This window comes from Candoia aspera, chromosome 2 (genome assembly GCF_035149785.1).
Source record: "Candoia aspera isolate rCanAsp1 chromosome 2, rCanAsp1.hap2, whole genome shotgun sequence".
NCBI lineage: Eukaryota > Metazoa > Chordata > Lepidosauria > Squamata > Boidae > Candoia > Candoia aspera.
This window is the reverse complement of record NC_086154.1, coordinates 62,922,808-62,944,205: the sequence shown is the minus strand read 5'-3', so window position 1 is coordinate 62,944,205 and position 21,398 is coordinate 62,922,808. Positions and strand designations below refer to the sequence as shown.

Here is a 21,398-nt window from a genome sequence, read left to right as displayed (position 1 = left end):
AAACAGAGTTATGTAAAAATGATGATCATATAATAGCTAAAATGTGCAAAATGTTACTAAGATTTGAAACAAAGGAGGAACAGGTTAAAGACTGAAATATGAAGAAATACTGTGAAGATACTTTTGCACTGTTTCATCTAGAGTGTGGAATGGGTGGCTGAAGTCATGCCTTGCCCTGCCTCCCAGCTGTTCAGAGTTCACCTGTCAACAGTGAAGGTGCCATTGTGCCTTGCAACCATCCCCCATTCTTCCCAGATGATCTGAGGGGTAAGTTTGCAACTTCCCCAACAGTAGGGGTAAAGAAAGGACAAGAACAGTGGGGTGCAGTGAGTGGAGTGTTTCTCTGCACTACCCCACTGCTCACCTAGAATGGTGATCTATTTAGGGTTAACTCACCAGCAAGGTGAGGATAACTATAGAGTGGCACGGCTACAATTATGAAGTTCGACTGTAAAAAATGGTGGTTTGGGGGAGATGCCCCACATCAAAAGAAAGTACATGCTTCCCAGGGATTGCCTGTGGCAATTATCTGAGAGCCGGACACACTGTGCTAGCAAAGATTAATCCAGAGAAAATCGAATCAGGTTGCCAGCTGGGCCATCTGGGGTGTGGGTAATGAGGGGATGCAAGCATGAGCACCAACACTGTTTTGCAGCATGGGCAGAAAACTGAGTGCTGGAATGGATTATGTAACTGAAGGCTTTAGAACCCTATGGAGATTTTCAGGATATTGCCTCCTGATTTGCATCTGTCTAAATTCACACTGCTTGGGAATGTTGTGGATACAAAGTAAATTGAATACAGGAAAGGATTGTAAAGATCCTTGGTGAATCCAGGCTGAAAAAACACTCTCTTTGTGACAAACGAGTCTAAGAATCAATGCCAAAGGAAGTCAGGAACTTTTCCCAATATTCTGCCATCAATATGGGCATTTGGCTTGTCTTCAATTGTACATAACAGTCCTTTAAAAGCTTACATTAATGGTCCAAATTAAGCCTGCCCTCAGCTCACAAGCTGTTAAAAAGATCAGACTATACGATGCTCACCAAATTCACCCTGAAATGACTCTACATAACCTGGCTTTGGTGCTATGTCACTTTTAGCAATTCACATCTCTCATTAAATAGAATGGCCTCTACATTTATAAGGAAGAGAGAAATAGATGCAAGCGGGCAGGGAAAAAACTGGGTGGAAATGCCAACTAGCATATGGACAGTTTCTAGCATGCTGATCGCCCAGGACTTTTGCAGTTAGTTATCCCAAAGTAGGTAAGAGGACAATCAGGTAGGATGGACAGGCTGAGAAAGGTGAGGCTGGGGTTCAAAGGGAGGAAAACATGTCATGACATTAGCTCTGGCTGCAAATAACTTTTTCTATACCTGTACTGGCAAACCATCCCCAGGGATGCTCAGGTGGTTGGGTATTCGGCAGGTCACCTCATTCTTCAGTATACTGGCATGGCAATCCGTACCAGCCACTGTCACTGAAATGTTCATACAGTCTGCCAGAGCATCCAGCCCTTTATGCTGGGCAAAGAAAAGTAGAATATTTGATTATGGCCAAAGATCAGTCCTACTCATCAGCATTTTCTCTTGGGTTTATATCACAGCCCCACCCTGTGTCCCAAATAACCTTGCGCTGAATTCCACATGCATATTTCTTTCTCTGGAGGGAACAACTGGTCTGCTATATTCCCAAAGTACCTTAACTCCCTGCCTCCATTTGCTTGTTTTGTAGTGAAGCATTTTCTCACCACAATTCTTTCCCATTAAGACCCAGCCTGTGAAGGACTATAAACCACAGTTCTTTCACATTTTCTTTAACTGGTTACTCTCAACGATGTACATTAGGGCTGTGCAGGTCTCAAAAATGATTCAAAAGAAGTGCTTCCGATCTCAGAGTGCCTCTCTGCTATTCATTAAAGCAGCCCAACATTTTTCAGACTTTCTCATTAACTTTAATGACTTCATGCTTAAAGCAGCACCATCTTTTTTTTCAGACTTGCACACACATCTGAAAGGTCAGGGGTGCTCTGTTCATGCAAGGTCTGGAGTACTTCTTCCAAATAATTTTTGAAAGATGCTGAGTTCTAATATACTTTCCTTGCATTTATGTGCCAATTTATACACCATGAATTAGCTCTAATTTGAGTTAATATATGCTTACAGAAAAGCACACACGTTAACAATCCAATACTGGAGAAGATTATTGGCTCTGAAGCAGCATGCATGACCAAAAACTTTCATATTCACCCAGAAGAACATTCTGCTATGTTTAAAGGGAGATAACCAGCATAGCCCAAGTTACTGCTGCTTCAATGCTCATGCAAGTATACCACTCAAGTGGACAAGGGTTCACACGTATCACACCAATTCAACAGAATATGAATTAGCTCTCATCCTCCTGGGCTGCAGAACTCTCTTGCTAGATTTCTTGGATAGGGAAGCCCTGTGCTTACACTGATCTCAATCCTGTCCTCTCCTTGTTTGAGTACATATGACTGATCTTCATGTCCAAAGGGATCAATGACTGGCTTAGGGTAGTAGTGGAAACGAAAGGTCTTCTTCCCCAGAACTCCATCCATCAAGACACTCAGGTTCCCATAAATACTCTCCACTTTGTTATCAGATGGGTAATCAGGACTTTGACACACCAACCTCTCTGTGGACAGCGGCCCATCACATACCTGAAGTGACAAAAATCAGAACACTTTCATTTGGCTTCATTTCATCAACCTAATCCATGCCAATATACCAGCTCATTTTAGGAGTCTAATTGCTACAGCAAGATAACCCTTTTAAGTCCTTAAAAATTATTTAAGGATCGTCTTTATCTTGAACATTCACACATATACAAAAATGGATTCAAAGCTAGAGGAAAACATTTATTTGAGCAAACTTGCTCTTTTCATATTCAGTTACTGAAATTGTTTGCATCTCTGCACATCTTGAACACTACATGATTAGAATCAAGTGAGGAGAACAACAGTGCAAACTCTGCTTTTTCCATCCGTTGGAGAGTAAATCTCTCCAAGTGGAATTGTGTGTCACTTCTCTAGGCTCCTGGCTTGTTTTGGAGACCTGGACAATTAGGATTCTTAATTGTACAGGGTGTCTGTACACCCACAGAAAACAATGGCAGGGGAGATGATACAGAGCCAAGCTCACCTTCATCGTCACTCTTTCATACAATTCTAATCTCAGACCAGACTGGAATGGCCAACGAGGACTCTAGACATGCTGGCTGGGGAATTCTGTGAGTTGGTCCACACATCTTACAGTTCTTGAGGTTGAGAAACACTGGTCAAGACTGCTTTCCTCCTTATGTATATTATACTTTCTTAGGCAGAAGAGTAGAAATTGTTAACCAGTCAGTCTCTGGAGCCTGGGCCAAGTTACTACTACAAGAGCATACTAGGCCATTTTCTAACTAGTTTTTCCACATGTAATGGGATTTTTTATTTCCAGAAAATGTCATAATGGCTAAGATGAATAAAGTCTTTAAAATACTATAAGCCCTTCCTGAATACTTGGGTAACAGGGGTTGAAAGCTATGGAGAATGTTGGCTTCTCATAATATTTTATATATGCAATGCAACCCAAAGCAGCACATTTACCCAGGCAAGTGCCATGGAATCCATAGGGAGTCTCTTTTGAGTAAATAGCTAAAGCCTTCATGAATAAATATATACAGTTCTCTTTCTCTTTTTCTCTCTTCTAAGAATACTCACTTTAGCTTTGGTCTGCACTCCAGCAGACTCAAATTGCAGCCTCGTGTTATACACTGAATCCAAATTGACACCATAGATGTAGATACTGGAGCCCCTGCAAGGAATTGGAAGGCTTTGACACAAGAGCAAAGATGTTCCATCCTAAAAGGCCCTGCAGCTGCATATTGGTGATGTGCCTGGATCCGGACATCATACTGTAACACGAAAAACTTGAATGCTGTATCTGCGCAGGCCGGCCAGAAGCTCCCACCTTGCTAAAAAATGGATGCATTCCTAACTGAATGCAGTGGAAATTACTTCTGCGCTGATGGGCATAGGACTGAGCTGCTGGGAAAACTCCCCTCAGTTTCATTGAATAAGACAGCTGCAGTGCAATCTTATCCATTTTTATTATCCATAAATGTTTATAAGACTGCAGTCTTAAAGGTTCAGGACACTAGAAACTTTATTTAATGAACATGATCCACAGAATAAGAAGACGTGGAGATACAAGAAAAAAGGATGTGCAGATCAGTAGAAAACCATTTCATATTTGTTTCTACATAAGCAAGTAATTATAGTTTGCAATTTGTTTTTATGGGTTTTTTTAAAAAAAATAATCCATGATAAATATCTGGATTTAATTTCCTAATATATGGGAGTTTTGCACGTATCTTTCTGTAATACACATTTATTTGTAATGTACATTTTCCAGGTGGCCTTTTAATTCACTTAAGTCTTCTCAATGTATGTTTTTAAATATACATTTATACACTCCGCTATATGACCTCTTTTAATGCAAGTTCCCCAAATATACACTCTTTTTGAAACATTTTTTATAAATAAATATTGCTTTGTACCCATTTTTTTTTCCAGAGAAAAGTAAAAACTAGCAAATTCTGTTCATTGTGGCTATATCATACCAGAGTCAGGTCTGGTGGACTGAGCCAACTCTCCCCCTTAAAAATCTATGGCAGATTTCTTTTATATTTTTAATGGGAAAAGTAGGATATTCCTTCAGAAATCTGGGTGCAGAAGAAAAAGGAGACTCACTCATAACTGCAGTTGGGAGAAATATGAGATATCTGGGGGTCTTCTCGATACCAGAAAGACTGAGGAGAAAGGAATTGCTCTTTATCTATTATTACAATCACAGATGCATTGGTCAAGTTGCTTGAAGGTGGGGTGGTACAAATTATGGCCTCCTCTCTCTGGCTAGGGAGAAGGGGAAAAAAAGCATGACAGAACTCTCCTGAACAATAGATCGTTTAGCCCTTTGCTCTGCATCACCCTTTTCCAGCAAGCCACCTTCCACATGTCTTCAGACTGCCAGTGCTGAATTCCCTGCGAAAGCAGCTGAAGTCTATCCAGTTGGAAATTCTGGAAGTTGCTACTCCAATGCACATCTGGAGGCTCTGTGGTAGGGAATGTTGTTCTACAATGTCAACTTGAAGAACGTATTGCTCTGCATAATTACATTCATGTTCACTGCACATTAACAGGGCTGGTAAAATTGTCACTTTAGCTGAGGATGTTTAATGGTATTTACTATCTAATGAAGACTGAGAAATTTGAGGGCTCAGTGTCAGGTTTAAGGAAGCTGACAAAGCTAAAGCTACAAGGACAACAACACTAACCACGTGAGATAGTACCGGGATGATAAGATCTGTCACATGTACCCTATATATATATACTGATAACCTTGTTTCATCCTATGATACCGTCTAGTCTGGGAAGCACTCTACATGCTTCTGTCTAACTAGTGTAATATTTTTAGAGGGCATTATTCAATAAACTTTGGGAACTGCATAGAACTCAGAAAGCTATGGTAGTTGGAAAGCCTGCATAAAAACATAATTGCATAATTGCATAAATGCATAATTTTATAAATGCATAATTTTATGCATAATTGCATAAAAACGCAAGGTCAGACGGTCATCTTCATGACAGTAGCAAGACCCACATTCTTTATTATACTGCATCCTCCTTGCATCCAAAGAAAGCTTAGAAATGTATGTCAATGTTCTACAGTTATGCTGATTCACTTAAGGATAAAATCATAAACTCATTCAGGCTTCCCCCTGAATAAGAATAGTCAAACTGTTATAACAACACGAAGGGGTAATTTACAGGGTATCTGTGCCTTTGATAATACCCGTATGTAAAGGTGCTTGGTATTTGGGCCTTTCATGAGCTATTGCCTATGTGTTAGACTTTCCCCCACAATTAGCCTTGGCAATAGCTTATCAAAGGCACAGATACCAAGTAAATTTACCCTGCCCCCCCCCAGTTAGCTTATATTCTTAGAATATGATGTGATGGAATCTATGTAAGATCTGTGTTGCCCTGACATCTGGACTCCTGGCTCTGTTTGCTAAGAACCTGGTGATCGTTGTATTTCTTTGCTAGTTTAATACCAAACCAGTACTTGAAACTCTCTAGACGTTTGGTGTTTTAGAGAAGAGTTTTTCCACTGCACCAGACATGCTGGGAGCTAGATCCCTAGAAAATCTTCATTCCTACTTAGGAACTTACAAAACTAGGGAATTAAATACAGGCTATATTCCATTTAGTACAGAGAAGGCAGAAGTTTGTTAACGGAGAAATAGCTACTCTAATTTTCCCCATACCTCACCACATAGAATAAGCCTTAGCTTATGATTCTGTATGGTCAAAATTCAATTCAACATTTAAAAACTGAACTGCACCAATTCTTATATAAATGTAATTATTATTATATTGCTATTCTTGTATCTGAGCTACAGTTTTTCTTTTTTGTTTTGTTTTCTGTATCTTGTTTCAGCTCCATTCATTTCGTTGTTTTCTTTCCTCTCTGTAGCTGTATTAAGGCAGTACATAAAAAAAACAAGCAACCCTGCTTGCCTGAAACATTCTGAGTAATGGATGATTGCTAATTGGTATGAATGATAACCTCCTCATCAGACAGACAGTGTGCAATTCACTTGCTTTCCTAGCAGAAACTAAGACAATGACTTATTTGGAAAATATGAGAAATGTAGCGGCAGTCAATCGTTTATATATAAAAATGAAGAAAAGAGTATAATGTTCCATCGTTAGATGCTTGAAGGATATTTTTAAGTATCTTAAAAACCGTCTGCATTTAGGTATTCAAAAAATGCAAAAATGTACTATAGCTATTTCCTTTCCCTGGATAATGTAAACACAGTTTAGAGAGAAAAGAATCCTGGTAAGAACACTTAGCACACATATATACAGGCCTACACATGAAACAAATGTAATAATTTTGTAACTTCTGGCCTATATTTGAGCCCGAATGTGCAGGGGTTCCCCGAGGCCTGAAACATATTTCAAGGGTTCCTCCAGGGTCAAAAGGTTGAGAAAGGCTGCACTAGATGGTAGTAAAGACTCTTTTCCATATTGCCTGGGGCCATCTAATGGTTGTCCATTTTTTCCCCCAGCTCAATTATGGACATTCTAATCTTGAAGGGTGCAGGTGTTTTACCTGGAATTGCCAGGAAGTTATTCAAGACCCAGCATCTTTACAAAAAGATGTCATACCAACCAGTTGGGTTTTAAATTCTAACATAATTCAAAATTATAGCTACAGCCTTTATAACTCATTCCTTTATACCTGATATCCCAAAGCCTTTCAGTCTAATTCGCAGTTTGATAAGCTGAAGCAAGAAGAAGGCACTCTGCTTGTCATACCTTTTCTCTCTGTCCACAGGACAATCTAGACTGTTAATCATCACTTTCCTTGTGCCTCCCACCAGAAGGTTTTGTCCTCGGATAAAGATCTCTGTTCCTCCAGCCATTGGACCATAGGCAGGGTGAATGGAAGTTATGTTTGGCAGCTGGTGATGGTGAACAGAAGAAACAATAACTCAGCGCTCACTGCTTTGGTGAAACCAAATATTGGAACATATCCTGGCTATAATTATAATAATAATTATTATTATTTCCATTATATACAAACACACGCACACACTCAACTCAAGGCAGCAAACATACCTAATACTCCCACCTCTTACTTTCCCCACAACAACCACCCTGTGATGCAGGTTGGGCTAAGAGAGAGCAGCTGGCCCAAAGTCACCCAGCCGGCATTCATGCCAAAGGGAGGCCTGGAACTTAGAGTCTCCTGGCTTCTAGGCCAGCACCTTCACCACTATACCAGACTGGCTCTCAAAGCAGCAGAACAACAGAACAAAACAGGAGGTTGCAGGATCTACTTCTGGATGTGTGTCTACCTAGAATAACAATATACTAGTGAATTCTGACACACTACAGGAATTTAGTCCACATGAATTTGCAAGTTCCTTCTAGCCTTAATTCTTTGAAAGAAACAGACTTCGTATTAGGCAATAAAGTGGGGTGAGCCACTCATGAGTGGTTGGGGGCCATAATTTTACTTCCCAACCTTCCAGAGGGCTCCAGAAAGACTTTTGTTGACATATTGATTTTATTGGATGTGGCAGAACTAATTTTTGGGCCCATTTTTTCAGTTTTGGAATTTTAAGGGGGGATTGGAAGTGGGGAGCTCTAGGCACCTTTTGAGGACTAGTTTCAGGACATTTGGATGGTGTTGGGGGTTAACACAAAGCAGTTTTGATAGGAAAAAAAACATATTTTGGTAATGGTAAAAAGGGCTAAACAAGGAGCCTTCAGCAGAGCAAATGGAATTAAAAATAAAAGTAATGAAAATATTTGGGATGACACTGACGTGGAGGAATGCTGCCACGAGAATTTTAGAAATTTGTATGGGAATAGGTAGAGACACGTCAAATGTCATAAATGTTAGGCATCTAAGGAAATAACAATGAAAAGAAATTCAAGAAGTTTGTGAAAATGTTGAAAACTAGTAAGACTCTAGATGTAGATTATGAAGCTACAGAAATGTTATAATATTGATGAGGTTGTTTATCAAGTAACTGTAAAATCTGTTTAATGTGTATGTTAAGATTTCATCTCAGATGATTGGCAGAATGCTGTTATTGTTCCCCTGCAAGGGAAAAGTAGCAAGAGTGAATATAAAAACTAGAGGAGGATTGGTTTGTTAAAAGAGCCTGGGAAGGTGTTTGGCAGGATTCTGATTGAAGTAAGAGGTGACAGTGAACAAAAGTTGGGAAGCACAGTGTGTCAGGCAGGGGTTGTACAGAAGAGATTTTTGCTGTTTGGCAGGTCGTTTAAAAATGTATGATGGTGAGAAATTTTATTGCATGCTGTTGATTTAGAGAAAGTATATGATAAAGGCTGGAACTATGTAATGTTTTATGTGAATATGGAGTTGAAGGTTAGTTGCTGAATTAAGAGCAGTATACAGGAAAGTGGAAGTAAAACATGCATGAGAAAATTGAATGTTTAAAAGATAGTTCAATGTTGTATAAGGAATGCTTGTCATGACATTAGAGGGATGTTTGGGATGTCCTTATGCAATGTTTGCATACAGATGATACTGCACTGTTGGGTGAAAACCTCAATGAACTGCAGCAAATGTAAGGTTACATGATGTAATATGGATCTGAAAATTAATGTACAGTAACAAGGACCACTTTGATGGCTGAAAGCGAAGAGGAACTGAGGAGCCTTATGATGAAGGTGAAAGAAGAAAGTGCAAAAGCTGGCTTGCAGCTAAACCTCAAAAAAGCCAAGATTATGGCAACCAGCTTGATTGATAACTGGCAAATAGAGGGAGAAAATGTAGAGGCAGTGAAAGACTTTGTATTCCTAGGTGCAAAGATTACTGCAGATGCTGACTGCAGTCAGGAAATCAGAAGACATTTAATCCTTGGGAGAAGAGCAATGACAAATCTTGATAAAATAGTTAAGAGCAGAGACATCACACTGACAACAAAGGTCTGCATAGTTAAAGCAATGGTGTTCCCCGCAGTAACATATGGCTGTGAGAGCTGGACCATAAGGAAGGCTGAGAGAAGGAAGATCGATGCTTTGGAACTGTGGTGTTGGAGGAAAATTCTGAGAGTGCCTTGGACTGCAAGAAGATCAAACCAGTCCATACTCCAGGAAATAAAGCCAGACTGCTCACTTGAGGGAATGATATTAAAGGCAAAACTGAAATACTTTGGCCACATAATGAGAAGACAGGACACCCTGGAGAAGATGCTGATGCTAGGGAGAGTGGAGGGCAAAAGGAAGAGGGGCCGACCAAGGGCAAGGTGGATGGATGATATTCTAGAGGTGACGGACTCATCCCTGGGGGAGCTGGGGGTGTTGATGACGACAGGAAGCTCTGGCATGGGCTGGTCCATGAAGTCACGAAGAGTCGGAAGCGACTAAACGAATAAACAACAACAAGGACCAAGTGGCTATGTTCAATGAAGAAAATGGCATAAATGAAGGCAAATTATACATAAATGGAAAAAAACTGGAGCAAATAGATGAATTTGTGTATCTTGGTAGGAGGTTTACTAAAAACAGAAAATTGGTTGGAGAAATTTTAAGATGTGCAAATGCTGGTAAAAAGGTGACAGATAGTATGTTGCCTGTTAAGAGGAATGACAGTTAATTCAAAGAGGTGAAAATGACTGGGTATAAGAATGACCTTCTGTTCACTCTATTTTATGGAATCTGGGTACGTCATGGGAAACTTAAAAGTAAGTTGAATACAATGGAAGAATACTTAAGAAGCATGTATGGTAAAACAAGAAGAGTAATGAATGACTGGGTGCTGAATAATGGTGGACTAAATACAAAAGTCTGTTGGCCTTCCTGAAGGCCCTTAAAACTTAGCTCTGCCATCAAGCCTGGGGATCTCATCTCTCTCCGAGGGTTCCGGAAAGCCTTGAAAACCTGGCTCTGGTCCAAGACCTGGAGCTGATGTTTCCATTATATATGTCTAAAGACTGATTCCAAAGCAACTGCTGAAGGAATAGAAGAACACAGCTTTGCCTCACTTAAGCAAAATAATCCAGACGAAAAACTCATGGAACTTTTCTGTATCCTGTCCTTGTTAAGACAATTCAGGACTGCCAAGCCTAAAACTGGCCTTGCTTTATAGAGAGTTCAGAAGCCGAATTCCCACCAAATTCTAATTTGCGCAAATCAAAAATGCTTATTTGAATAAACAAATTCTGTTAATGTTTGCAGAAGCCAAATAAAGTTACATTAAATCTTCTGCACATTACCAGTTCTGGTTTACAGCCAAGAAGCTATAGTTTGGACATTCCGGATAAATTGCAGGTAATACATAATCTGCCAGAAGTTCTACAATGCCAACTCCCATCATTCCCAGTCAGCCTGTCTAACAGGAATTCTGGGAATTCTAGTTTAACATGTTGAGGCCAGAAGTTCCATCCCTTTTTTATTTCACTGGCCTGTATCAAACATCTGCCACAGAGCATAACAATATCCATCACTGGCTGACAGCACCTATGAGGAAGTGTTTGCTACATAAATGGTGATTTATTCTAAGAAAATTAGCAGGAGCTCAAAGAGTAGAAATATTAAACTCACCAAAAATTCAAAGCCACTGAGGACTGAGGAGCCAGTGATATAAAATGGGGTTGCTTTATTCTCTATAATCGTCAGATTAATCTGTTGTGGTTCCATGATCTTCTCTACCCCCTTTGGTGACAATGTGCAGACAAGAACTTCAGCAAAATCCTTCCACATTGGCACTTGGCTATACCTAGAAAGTACGTAGTGTGATGAAAGGACAAGCAAAACACTGATTATGATAACCTACTACAATCTAAGGATTCTTCAGCATCAAGCAATAATACTCTTTTCATAAATAGTTTACTTGCACATGACTAACTTTGGAACAATGTGCTCTAATCAGGTAGCAGAAATAGTGGAAAGGCCACCTCTTTCTATTCCCAGTTGGCACCAAAAATGTTAACACTTGACTGTTGTGGAAAGTAACAGTTTCGCAGAAGATTAAAGCCTTACTGCAGGGGTGGACAGTATTTGGAGGTTAAGAATGCAGTTGTGATGTGTCAAAGGTCACATACCAAATGTAGGCTGAGCCAGAAGAAAACTCAAATATCTGTGTGTGTCAGTACACAGCATATATCTCCTAGCTGATGGGTTCTAGGCAACAATATGCCAACAATATGTAAGGCAAAGATCCTAGCTTGTACAGAATAATATGAGCACATCTGGAGTAAAATTGAGTTGTGGTTGCGCTTGCAGCATTCTGTCCAAAATGTGTCAAAACTGACCAGTACTGTCCTTACCATTAGCAGGAAATTCTGCACATGACATGAGCATGACTAGGGCTGGTAACGTTATCTTATTAAAAAGCATTATGGGAAAGCCTGGACTGACCAAAGCCGCAACAGATAGTGGAGATCAATTATTTATGGACCTATCTGGTGACAACCCTAGCATATGGATATTGTGATTTGGATTGTAAGAGGAGATTGTGGTAAAGAGCAAAGACAGTTGTAAAGAATGTAATCAAAAAGCAAGGAATGAGATTAAAAGATTAAAAGGGGCAGAGAAAAGGCATATTCCTTTGGAAATTGCTGCTAAGTGCTAAACTAGAAGCCTCCAGCAGAGTGAATGGAATTAAAAATAAAAGTGACTAATTGATTTGGGATGAAAACAGGAATGAAAGAATGCTGGAAGGAGTATTTTAAAGGTTTCTATGGGAATGACAGAGATATGCTGAAGAGTAGAATTGAAACAAATGTTATCAATGTTACTGTCTAAGGAGAAAACAGTGAAAAAGAAGTCATGAGTGCTGAATGTTGAAAAGCAATAAGGTTGTTTGTTAAGGGTGCAAGGGAAGGTGGGTTTTTTAAAATAATTTTTAGTAAAGAAGTTTTCAGCAGAATGTAAACAATACAAATTTTGAATTAAAGAGAAAAAGAATATGAAAAGTAGTAAGAAAGTGAAAAAGAAATAGAAAAGAAAAAGAAAAAAGTAATAAAGAGGCTTCTGATCTTCTTAACAGCAGTTATAAGTACATTTATATTTTACCCTCTCTCTCTAGGGTTACATCATAATTTCCTTCTTTCCATAATCTACCCTTTCTAATCATCAAATCCATAAATCACCAGTTGATTTTTTTCCATCAGGACTTCCAGTCACTAATAAATGTAGTCATTGATCTTTCTCTAAGCAAACAAGTTAATTTTACCATCTCTGCTAGCTCCATCTTCTCCAGCCATTCCTCTGTTGTGGGTATTTCAGAGGGAAGGTATTTGACCAACTTACGACTGAAAGAGTGTAAGGTGATAATAAGCAAAATTTGGGATTTATGCTGGGCAGAGAGTGGGACAACCAGATTTTTTGCTCTTCAGCAGGTCACTGAGAAGTTATTAATGTGAAAAAGGAAGTTTAAATTTATTGCTTTAGAGAAAGCTTATGATGAAGTGAATAAGCTTGAATTATGAAATATTTTGCATGAATATGGAACTGAAAGTTGGTTGAAACTTTCAATAAGAACAATCAGAGCAGTATATGATGGAAGTAAAGGATGTGTGCCATTAAATGTAATGTTTAGCAAATGGTTCAATAGTGATCAGGGAGTAAGACATGATGTGTGGTATCTTGTTTATTTAATATATTTATACATATATGGATAAGGAATTCTTGTGGCAACATCAGTGATGTGAACCTATGTGTATCTTTGTATACAGATGATGCCATGATGTTGGCTGAGAACCTTTATGATGTCCTGCAAATGTTAGACTATATGATCAACGAAGAGTATGAATCTGAAAGTTAATGAATTAAAGACCTAGATGTGTTCAACAGAGAAAATGGTACGAATCGTGACAAATTATACATAACTGGAGGAAAAGTAGAGCAAGTAGATGAATGTATGGACCTTGATAGAAAGTTTATTAAAGATGGGAAAATTGACGGCAAAATGTTAAGGTTTGCAAATGCTGGCACAAAGGTAATGGTTAGTATGTGGTCTGTTGTGAAGTATAAATTTAAATGTATATGAGTGAGTTTCTGCCCACTTTGTTTTTACAGAAGTGAAGTATGCCTATGTGAAGAGAAACATAAAAGTAACTTGAATGCAGTGGGAATGGATTATTTAAGAGGTGCATGTGGTAAAACAGGAAGAGATAGGTTCAAGAATGAATGGGTGTTGAAGGAATATGGACTGAATACAACAGTGTGAGACCAGAATGGAGATAGACTGAGGTGGTTTGGTCATAAAGAGAGAATGAATAAGGTTCAAATTGCAAAACAAATATATGAAGAATGAATGGGTTGAGAGGAAGTTGAAGACTAAAGTGTCACTTTTAGATGGAGCTGATGAGATCCTCAAAGAGAGGGAAGTAACACATTTAAAGCAGGAAAAGCAATGTTTGAAATGATGGGTGTATAAGGAAGGAACTTTGATGGTGTGCAAGGACAGAAAGGTATGAAGAGGGATAGTACACCGTGCACATGTAAACTAGTTTTATCCATGTTTCCTTTTCTTTTTTATCTTGTGCCTTAATTCCTTTGCCTTATTATTTATGCATTTCTGCTACCATTTTCTACCCTGAAAGGTATAATGGATAAATCTGTATACAGTACATAAATAAAAGGTTCCATCCATATCATCCTCAATGTCCTATAACTGTCAACTTCTGCTAAATCTACCACTTTCAGGTAATTAGAGATTATTTGGAAGTGATTTCCCACTGAATTTCAGTGGTAACCCACTCTCTTGGATTTTGGTAGCAACTGAAGAAGAGTCTCCATGGCTCACAAAGAAGGGAAGCCACATATGGCCCATGATCTAGATCATAGAATTAAATCAACCGATGGTGAAGAAGCTGATATTTATTTGTTACCGTTTCATTCTGCTTCTACCTCCAAAGGAATCAGAAAAGTATATTTGGAATCACCAAAAACACTTCTCTTCAAAAACTTACAAGATATAGACCCATTTGGCTTTAAAGATTAAATGACATTAGGTTCCTTTCAGTAGAAAATTGCTAAGAGTTGGAAATAAATTTTCACAGTAGATGACTTAGATTCACATTAGCAGATGGTGAGATTTCTGAAATAGTCCCATCTCCACGTCTAGGTCTCCAATGTTCTACAATTGATACCATTCCCACCTTTTCCATTTTAAAACATAGTGAGAATAGCGGTGATGGACTTCTATTCCAGCACAGGCATAACAGGAATTCCCAAATTTGGAAATAATCTATGGGATTATCTGTTGATTATATAAAGCAGTTGAACAACTCCAAGTTTTTTAAAGCATTTGTGATCAGTGTTGGATATGGAAAACTGAACAGCCTATGCAGAGCATGATCAGCGTAAGCTGTTTTTAATTTGAAAAGTCTATTGGCCCATCTTACCCATTATTATCAATCCTGACTGACAATGGTTTTCCACATAAAACACGCCCTTGACTGCAGAGCCATGGATCCACCCATTAAAACTCTAAATATCATATTTAGACCCACATTACTCCTTTTGAAAGAAGAAATGCAAGTCTGCCTCATCAGTGGTGTTTTGTTTTGTTTTGTTCTGTTCTTCACTGCAGGTCAACATTTGCTACAATGAATATGTCCTGGGTGAAGGTCAAGAGGTTCACTTCTAACAACTCTTTGCACTTTTAGGGAACAGTAAAAGCTGTTACTCATTTCTGTTATGGGAAAGCTGCCAGTGTGTAAACTCTGACACACAGCAATGTCTCCTGGCCTGATTTCCCCATGAGGAATATAAAGCTGCCCTTGCCCTACAGCATAAAGCTTGTGACATCAACTCAGAACCTCCCTCAGGCAGAAATATTGAAGAGAACAAATTCCAGAAAACTCCTTTTCCTAGTCCCAATTTTGCCTTTTGTATTTGTGCACATAAACACATCAAAATGAGCAAAACTGCATACTTGTTTTAAAAAGTGCATCCTTAAACCTGCACATATTCATTCTTTTGAGATGTTTTACTTCATCTTATAAGTGAAAGGATACAGCTATACCAGAAGAGACAAGGGGGAAAAAAACAGTGTATAAGACAAAAGAGAGAAGATGGAAGACTGTGCTAACTGACGGGAACTGTACATAATATTCCCTCTTCCCGTTTTCTCCCTCAACAACAATCCTAGGAGGTAGTTTGGTCTGAGAGTGACTGGCCCAAATTTATGCAATAAGTTTCTATGGCTGAGTGGGGATTAAAACCTGGGTCTCCCTGGTCCTAGTCCAACATCTTCAACCACCATACCACACTGGCTCTCTTGTTGGCTTTTATATTCTACACTCTGCAGTGCATTCAATGAGATCCTGCAAGTTTTAGATTAATACATTTAAAGAAACGGCTATGTTTTATTTATACTGCACTTCTTGTCTAATGGTGCTTGGGGAGTTGTGAAGAAAACACCACAGACCCAATAAAAGCCCATTAAAGCTGAGTGGCTCCAAATTTTTCCCTTTGAGTGGAAAGACAGACTCACACCTCCATGGCACATCTGCACAGCTTTGCCTCTTCCAGCACCTGTCCCTCTGCAGAGAATCCAGGGGCTGAAGAGAGCATCAGGTCACATCTGGCTTTATTTTCTCAAGTGAAATAGAGCACACTCCTCCCAGCTGTGGTAACAGGCATTCCTCCAGACCACGAGTTAACAGAAAAGTATTACTGCACAAGTTGCTCTGCCCTGACTCCTGAGCCTGGGCACCTGCAAGGGAGGCAAGGGAAGGCCAGTGGTGACATACATGCCACAACACCATCACGTAAATGGTGCAACTTCTGTACTTGCATCAGACATCAAGATGAAAGCACACAATTTTGTCATTTGTGCAATGACATCACTATGCACACATTGGCATTAGGACATCATCGTGGCTTGTTATAAATGCACTATACCAAACTCTATTCTGACCCAGTGACAAGGCCTGTGACAGATGCTGTCCTTGGAGATTTAATGTAGAAAAATTAAGAAAAGGGATTGGTGGATTCCCTGGATATGCCAAGTGAAGAAGTTGTATAATTGAAAAACAATACCCATCTCCATGTTATATTTTCCCCCCTCTTCCACGTAGGTATGCATGAAACTCTTTTGTGAATGTTGATGCATGAACATATACATGAGACAGTTAGGAAAAAAGTGAGCTGGGGAGAACGGGAGGCAGATTTCCTTCTTACCGGTTTGCAAGGCTCTCTTCAAACAGCACCGAGCAAGTCCTCTGTCCCACTGTAATCAAGTAGTCACCAGGGCTCGAGTGTGAGCCAGCCGTGCCAGAGAAGTATGGGCGAGACTGAAACCCCCTGCCGCAGAGAGTCAGCTTGGTGCTGCCATATAGCGGTGCATTTCTGGGATGAAACTGAGAAAGCAGATAATCATCATTGTCAGGATGATCAGTGACCAGCAGAAACCGAATAGACCTAAGATCTCACTATCTCTTGCTGACATGCTGAATATGAATTAAACTCAGTTATTCGCACCAGCCAAAAGGGCAGGCTTATTTCTGCACAGAGAGAATGTCCAGGGGAAATGACAAACTTTCTCCATGCACCCTCTACCAGCTGTTGCAAAAGCTGGGCTTTTGATGCAATTCATTGGAGGAAACTCTGTCATATCACTTGCAGTGGATAAGCTTTTATTAGAAGAAGAAGAAGAAAAGAAAAAAGAAAAAGCAAAACCAGAAAGATTCAAGTTGATGCAGATAAAAGTTATGACCTAGATTATTTTTGGCCATATCCCAGTTAGCTACAATGACAACCATGTGTATTTAAAGACTGTCTAGAATCAACGTTGCTGCAGATCCAACCAGCAAGAAGTGACTGTACAAAGGAACTGCTGATTAGTCACTGAACAGACTTCAGACTTCACTGAACAGACATTTCTCTCCTGCCCGGTCTGCTGCACATGCATGAATACCAACATAGCCCCAGGTCTATTTGAATCGGTTGCTATATTCAAAATAAAATAGTTCTAGTTACACATAAAAGTATTATTTGTCTTTAGTTTTATATAAAAAGTTTAGCTGTACAAAGGAACAGAAAGTACAAATTATATAATATTTTCTTCTTTTTATCACTCTAGTTTAAGAAACATATAAGTGATCTAGACATTTAAATGGTTCCCCTCGATTGCACAGTTTAAATAATTTAGCTAATGGCTCCTTCACAATTACTGTATATGGTATGTGAATGTTAAAGTTTACTTGACTAAAGTTTGTTTTGCTAAATATTAACTCATTACAGATTAGGGCTAGTGGCTCAGGCAAATAAAGCTGCAGAGACACTGCTTGAAACTGTCCAACAATGTCTTCAGTAGTTTAACAGGTCCCTTTTGTAAGACCAATGTGAAAAGGCTACGCAAGTCACTCTTTTGATTTGTTATTTGTATGTCCCCTTTAGTCATTAAACCATCTTGCAGTTTCATTTGTAAATGCACCACGGCATTTTGTGGGACGTTATTTGTTGGGATTAAAGGCCAAGCTTTTTAAAAGTAAACAGAAGGACTACCAAGTGAATTTATTTCATCAGGCTTAATATATATATATTGTGGTTTCTGGTAGCTATTAATGGAATTTCTTTATGACCAGGACTGCATGACAATGCTTTAAAGATTTGTTTATAACTAGGGAGAGATTTCTCTTGCTTTATTACTTACAGGAAGTGATATGTTGGTACCCAAAAAGGATTTATTTCATTAAGGTTAAAATATATATGTTATTATTTCTGGTAGCTCTTAATGGAAATTTGCTGAATAGAACTGAATGATGAGTTTTTATAATTTGTTTATTGATAAGAGATGAGTTATGGGAAGAAGATATCTTTTTTTAATTATTGAAATACTAGAGAAGGTGTTAAGTTACAGGAGCTGTTTATACTTGTTTGGAGGGAGGGGAAAATCATTCCTCTTCTCCTTCTCCTTCTTTTCTCTCTCTTTGCACTTTTTCTTTGCACTTTTTATATTTCTCTTAGTTTGTATTACTCTTTTACCTTTGTATTTGTCAACTTTAATAAAAGTATTACAAAAAAGGCAAAAAAAGAAAGAAAAAAGAAATCATCCAGCAGCAGAGGTGTCAAGGTTGAGAAATACTGGATTAGAGGATTTGGGACTCTGTGGCTTTGGAAAGAAGTGAACTGAGCAGGGACATGACTGAAATATAGAAATCACACACTCTCTTAAAACATTAGGACCAGGGTCATTCAATGAAATGGATTGGAAGATTTAGAACAGACATGAAAAAGTGTTCTTTCACCCAGTGCATAATTATCCTACCACAAGACATGGTGATGGCCACTAACTTGGATGGCTTTAAAAGGAACCGGATAAATTCATAGAGGAGTCGTCTATCAAGAGCTCAAGACTGAGAGATCACTGTTATCTCTGGTTGAGACCAGCCTACTTCCAAATGCTAATTACAGTGGGAGAAGAATGAGTCTCCATCTCCTGTCTGTGAACATCCCAGGGGCTGGACAAAGTTGGGCAGACCTTGGATTGATTGTGGAGTCCTTGGTGCTCTCTGAGCTTGTTTGCTTGCTTGCAGACATTTCGTTACCCAACTAGGTAACATCAGTGCGAGTGAGTGTGGGGTTTGCTCCCTGTTAATATAGAGTAGCTTGCCCTGCCAGTGTTGGTGGGGGTGTGGTTTTCTCCTTGGTAGTTCCTTGATTAGGGTATGGTTTGTTTGTCTGATTGTTTGTCTGCTTGGTACTTCCTTGATTAGAATATTGTTTTCTGCTTGGATTGATTCTGTTGTATGTTCTATTATGATATTAAGAAAGGCTTAATTTGTACTAAGCTTGGGAACTTTCATACCATACATTAATGTAAGGTACATTACATTGCATTTCATACCTTACTTATGTTATTTTATATCTTACTTTTAGAAAAATAAAACCCTCCCTTGACAAAGATACAGAAGAACTACAGAGTACTAGAGCCAACTGTAGCAGAAGTGGAAGTGGGGGGAATACAGAGAGAAAAGTTCCTAATCATGATCCCAAGAGGGAGAAAGAAACAGGAAGGAAAGCAAAGTAATAATCCAATATTCAAGCTGTGCAGTTTAAAAGAAAAGCATTTATAAAAAAAAGACAGGCATTATAGCTCTCAAGATGTGCTTTAGGCCTTTAAAAAGAACATTTAACAGAAATATTGAAACAGACATTTAACAAGAAAAGTTAATTAAGATAACCCCCAGTACCAAATGGCTTCATTAAGCATGGCTGAAATGGGCACTGGTTACTGTCTTGGATTAATATCGTCCAATCTCATATAGTGAGAAAGTTCCATACATCCGTGAGGACTGGAGGGCAGCTCTCTTGGTTCCACTGTTTCTTGCATTCCTCCTGACGGGTACATGAATCTCCACACCAGCCACATTGCATGAAACGCTCTGCCTTCAGGCAGCTGAGGCATGTTAGGAAATGGAGGCAGCCTGGACCAGTTTGGTTCACCCGGAACACCTGCAAAATGGACAAAGAATATCAAGTTGAGTGACAAAGGGACAAATAGCCTTTCCCTCAGCACTAACTAGGGCTCATGTCCCAATCTATGAAAATATTTTTATACCTTCCATCAGCCATATTCATAGAATGATTTACAGCAGGAATAAAATAATTAAAATGTAAATACAATTTACCTTCACAGAAACATGCCTTAATTATTCATCTGCCATGCTCCCTGCCTATAGCTTGAACCAAGACAGCAGAGACATTGTATGGGGCTCAAGATAGTCCAGACTTCAGTAAAAACTGGTCATGGGCTCTCCTCTACAATTCTACCAAGAATAAGGCCATACAATTAATTGGCAGTAGATCTACAATGGACATGGTGCTCTGAATGAAATTGATCTGTTTGGGGACCATATAATCACTAGAACACTTCATGCCCCTTCCAGTTCAGAAGATATATTTCCAGAAACTTTCAATCTACCCCTAGAATGGCTTGGTTTGGAAGGAGGTTCTGCACTGCCTGGAGGGAAATGGAATGCTCTGGAATTCTCTGGGACACTCCATCCTTGAACCAGACCAACCACATCACAGTTTAGCATGTTCAAATTCAGTCGTTATTATCCTGAGGTGGAAGACACCTATTATCCTAATACAATAAAAAAGGTCCTTTTCTTTTCAAAAAATTCACATAAAGCAGGGCAACAACAGCAGCAACAACAAAAGGTGCTGGTTGTCACCTTTAAAGCCCTTCATGGCTTGGGGCTGGGTTACCTAAGGGACCACCTTCTCCCAGTTGTTTCTGCCCGTCCAATTCGATCTAGTAGGTTGGGTATGCTGCGGGTCCCGTCAACCAGGGAGTGTCAGTTGGCGGGAACTAGAAGGCGTGCTTTCTCTTCCGTAGCGCCTGCCCTCTGGAACATCCTCCCTCCAGAAGTTAGGATGTCCCGGCCCGTTGGCCTTTCAGAAGGCCGTGAAAACCTGGCTTTGCGCCTGGGGCCTTGAGCGTGTGGATGGTCCCGCCTCTTGGCTGTATTAACATCCATGCATTGCTCACTTGGCAGCCATGTATATTTATTTTGTATTTCTTTTACATTTTAACTGTTTTAATTGTAATTGTTTTAATTGTTTTATAGTTTTATTGTTGTAAGCCGCCCAGAGTCACTCGCTGAGATGGGCGGCTATAGAAATCAAATAAATAAATAAATGCTTAGGGTAGATTCAGGAAGCATTCAAACAAGATTTTCCTGAAGTACATTCTGAACGAGTACTAAAAACCTCTGCTACTAGGCTTTGCTGAACTTAGGCACTGAATCTAGATGCTCACAGCCTCAATATTTGCTTGTGATGTAAAATCAATGCATCTTCTGAATAACCCTCC

The 21,398-nt window shown here is 39.3% G+C and overlaps 1 protein-coding gene across 2 annotated transcripts in view; it reads right to left on the bottom strand.

Annotated features, from left to right (window-relative positions):
• MST1R (macrophage stimulating 1 receptor) overlaps positions 1-21,398 on the bottom strand; it is a 58,663-nt gene that overhangs the window by 17,765 nt on the left and 19,500 nt on the right. Inside the window, exons 6-13 of one of the 2 annotated variants that reach the window (XM_063291992.1) lie at positions 19,862-20,032; positions 16,757-16,935; positions 11,165-11,339; positions 7,400-7,545; positions 4,763-4,924; positions 3,731-3,824; positions 2,459-2,686; positions 1,380-1,526 (exon numbers count right to left, since the gene is read on the bottom strand). In XM_063291992.1, coding sequence (XP_063148062.1) covers positions 1,380-1,526; positions 2,459-2,686; positions 3,731-3,824; positions 4,763-4,924; positions 7,400-7,545; positions 11,165-11,339; positions 16,757-16,935; positions 19,862-20,032 — 1,302 coding nt within the window. The remainder of the gene's footprint in view (positions 1-1,379; positions 1,527-2,458; positions 2,687-3,730; positions 3,825-4,762; positions 4,925-7,399; positions 7,546-11,164; positions 11,340-16,756; positions 16,936-19,861; positions 20,033-21,398) is intronic. The other variant, XM_063291993.1, reaches the window with a different exon arrangement.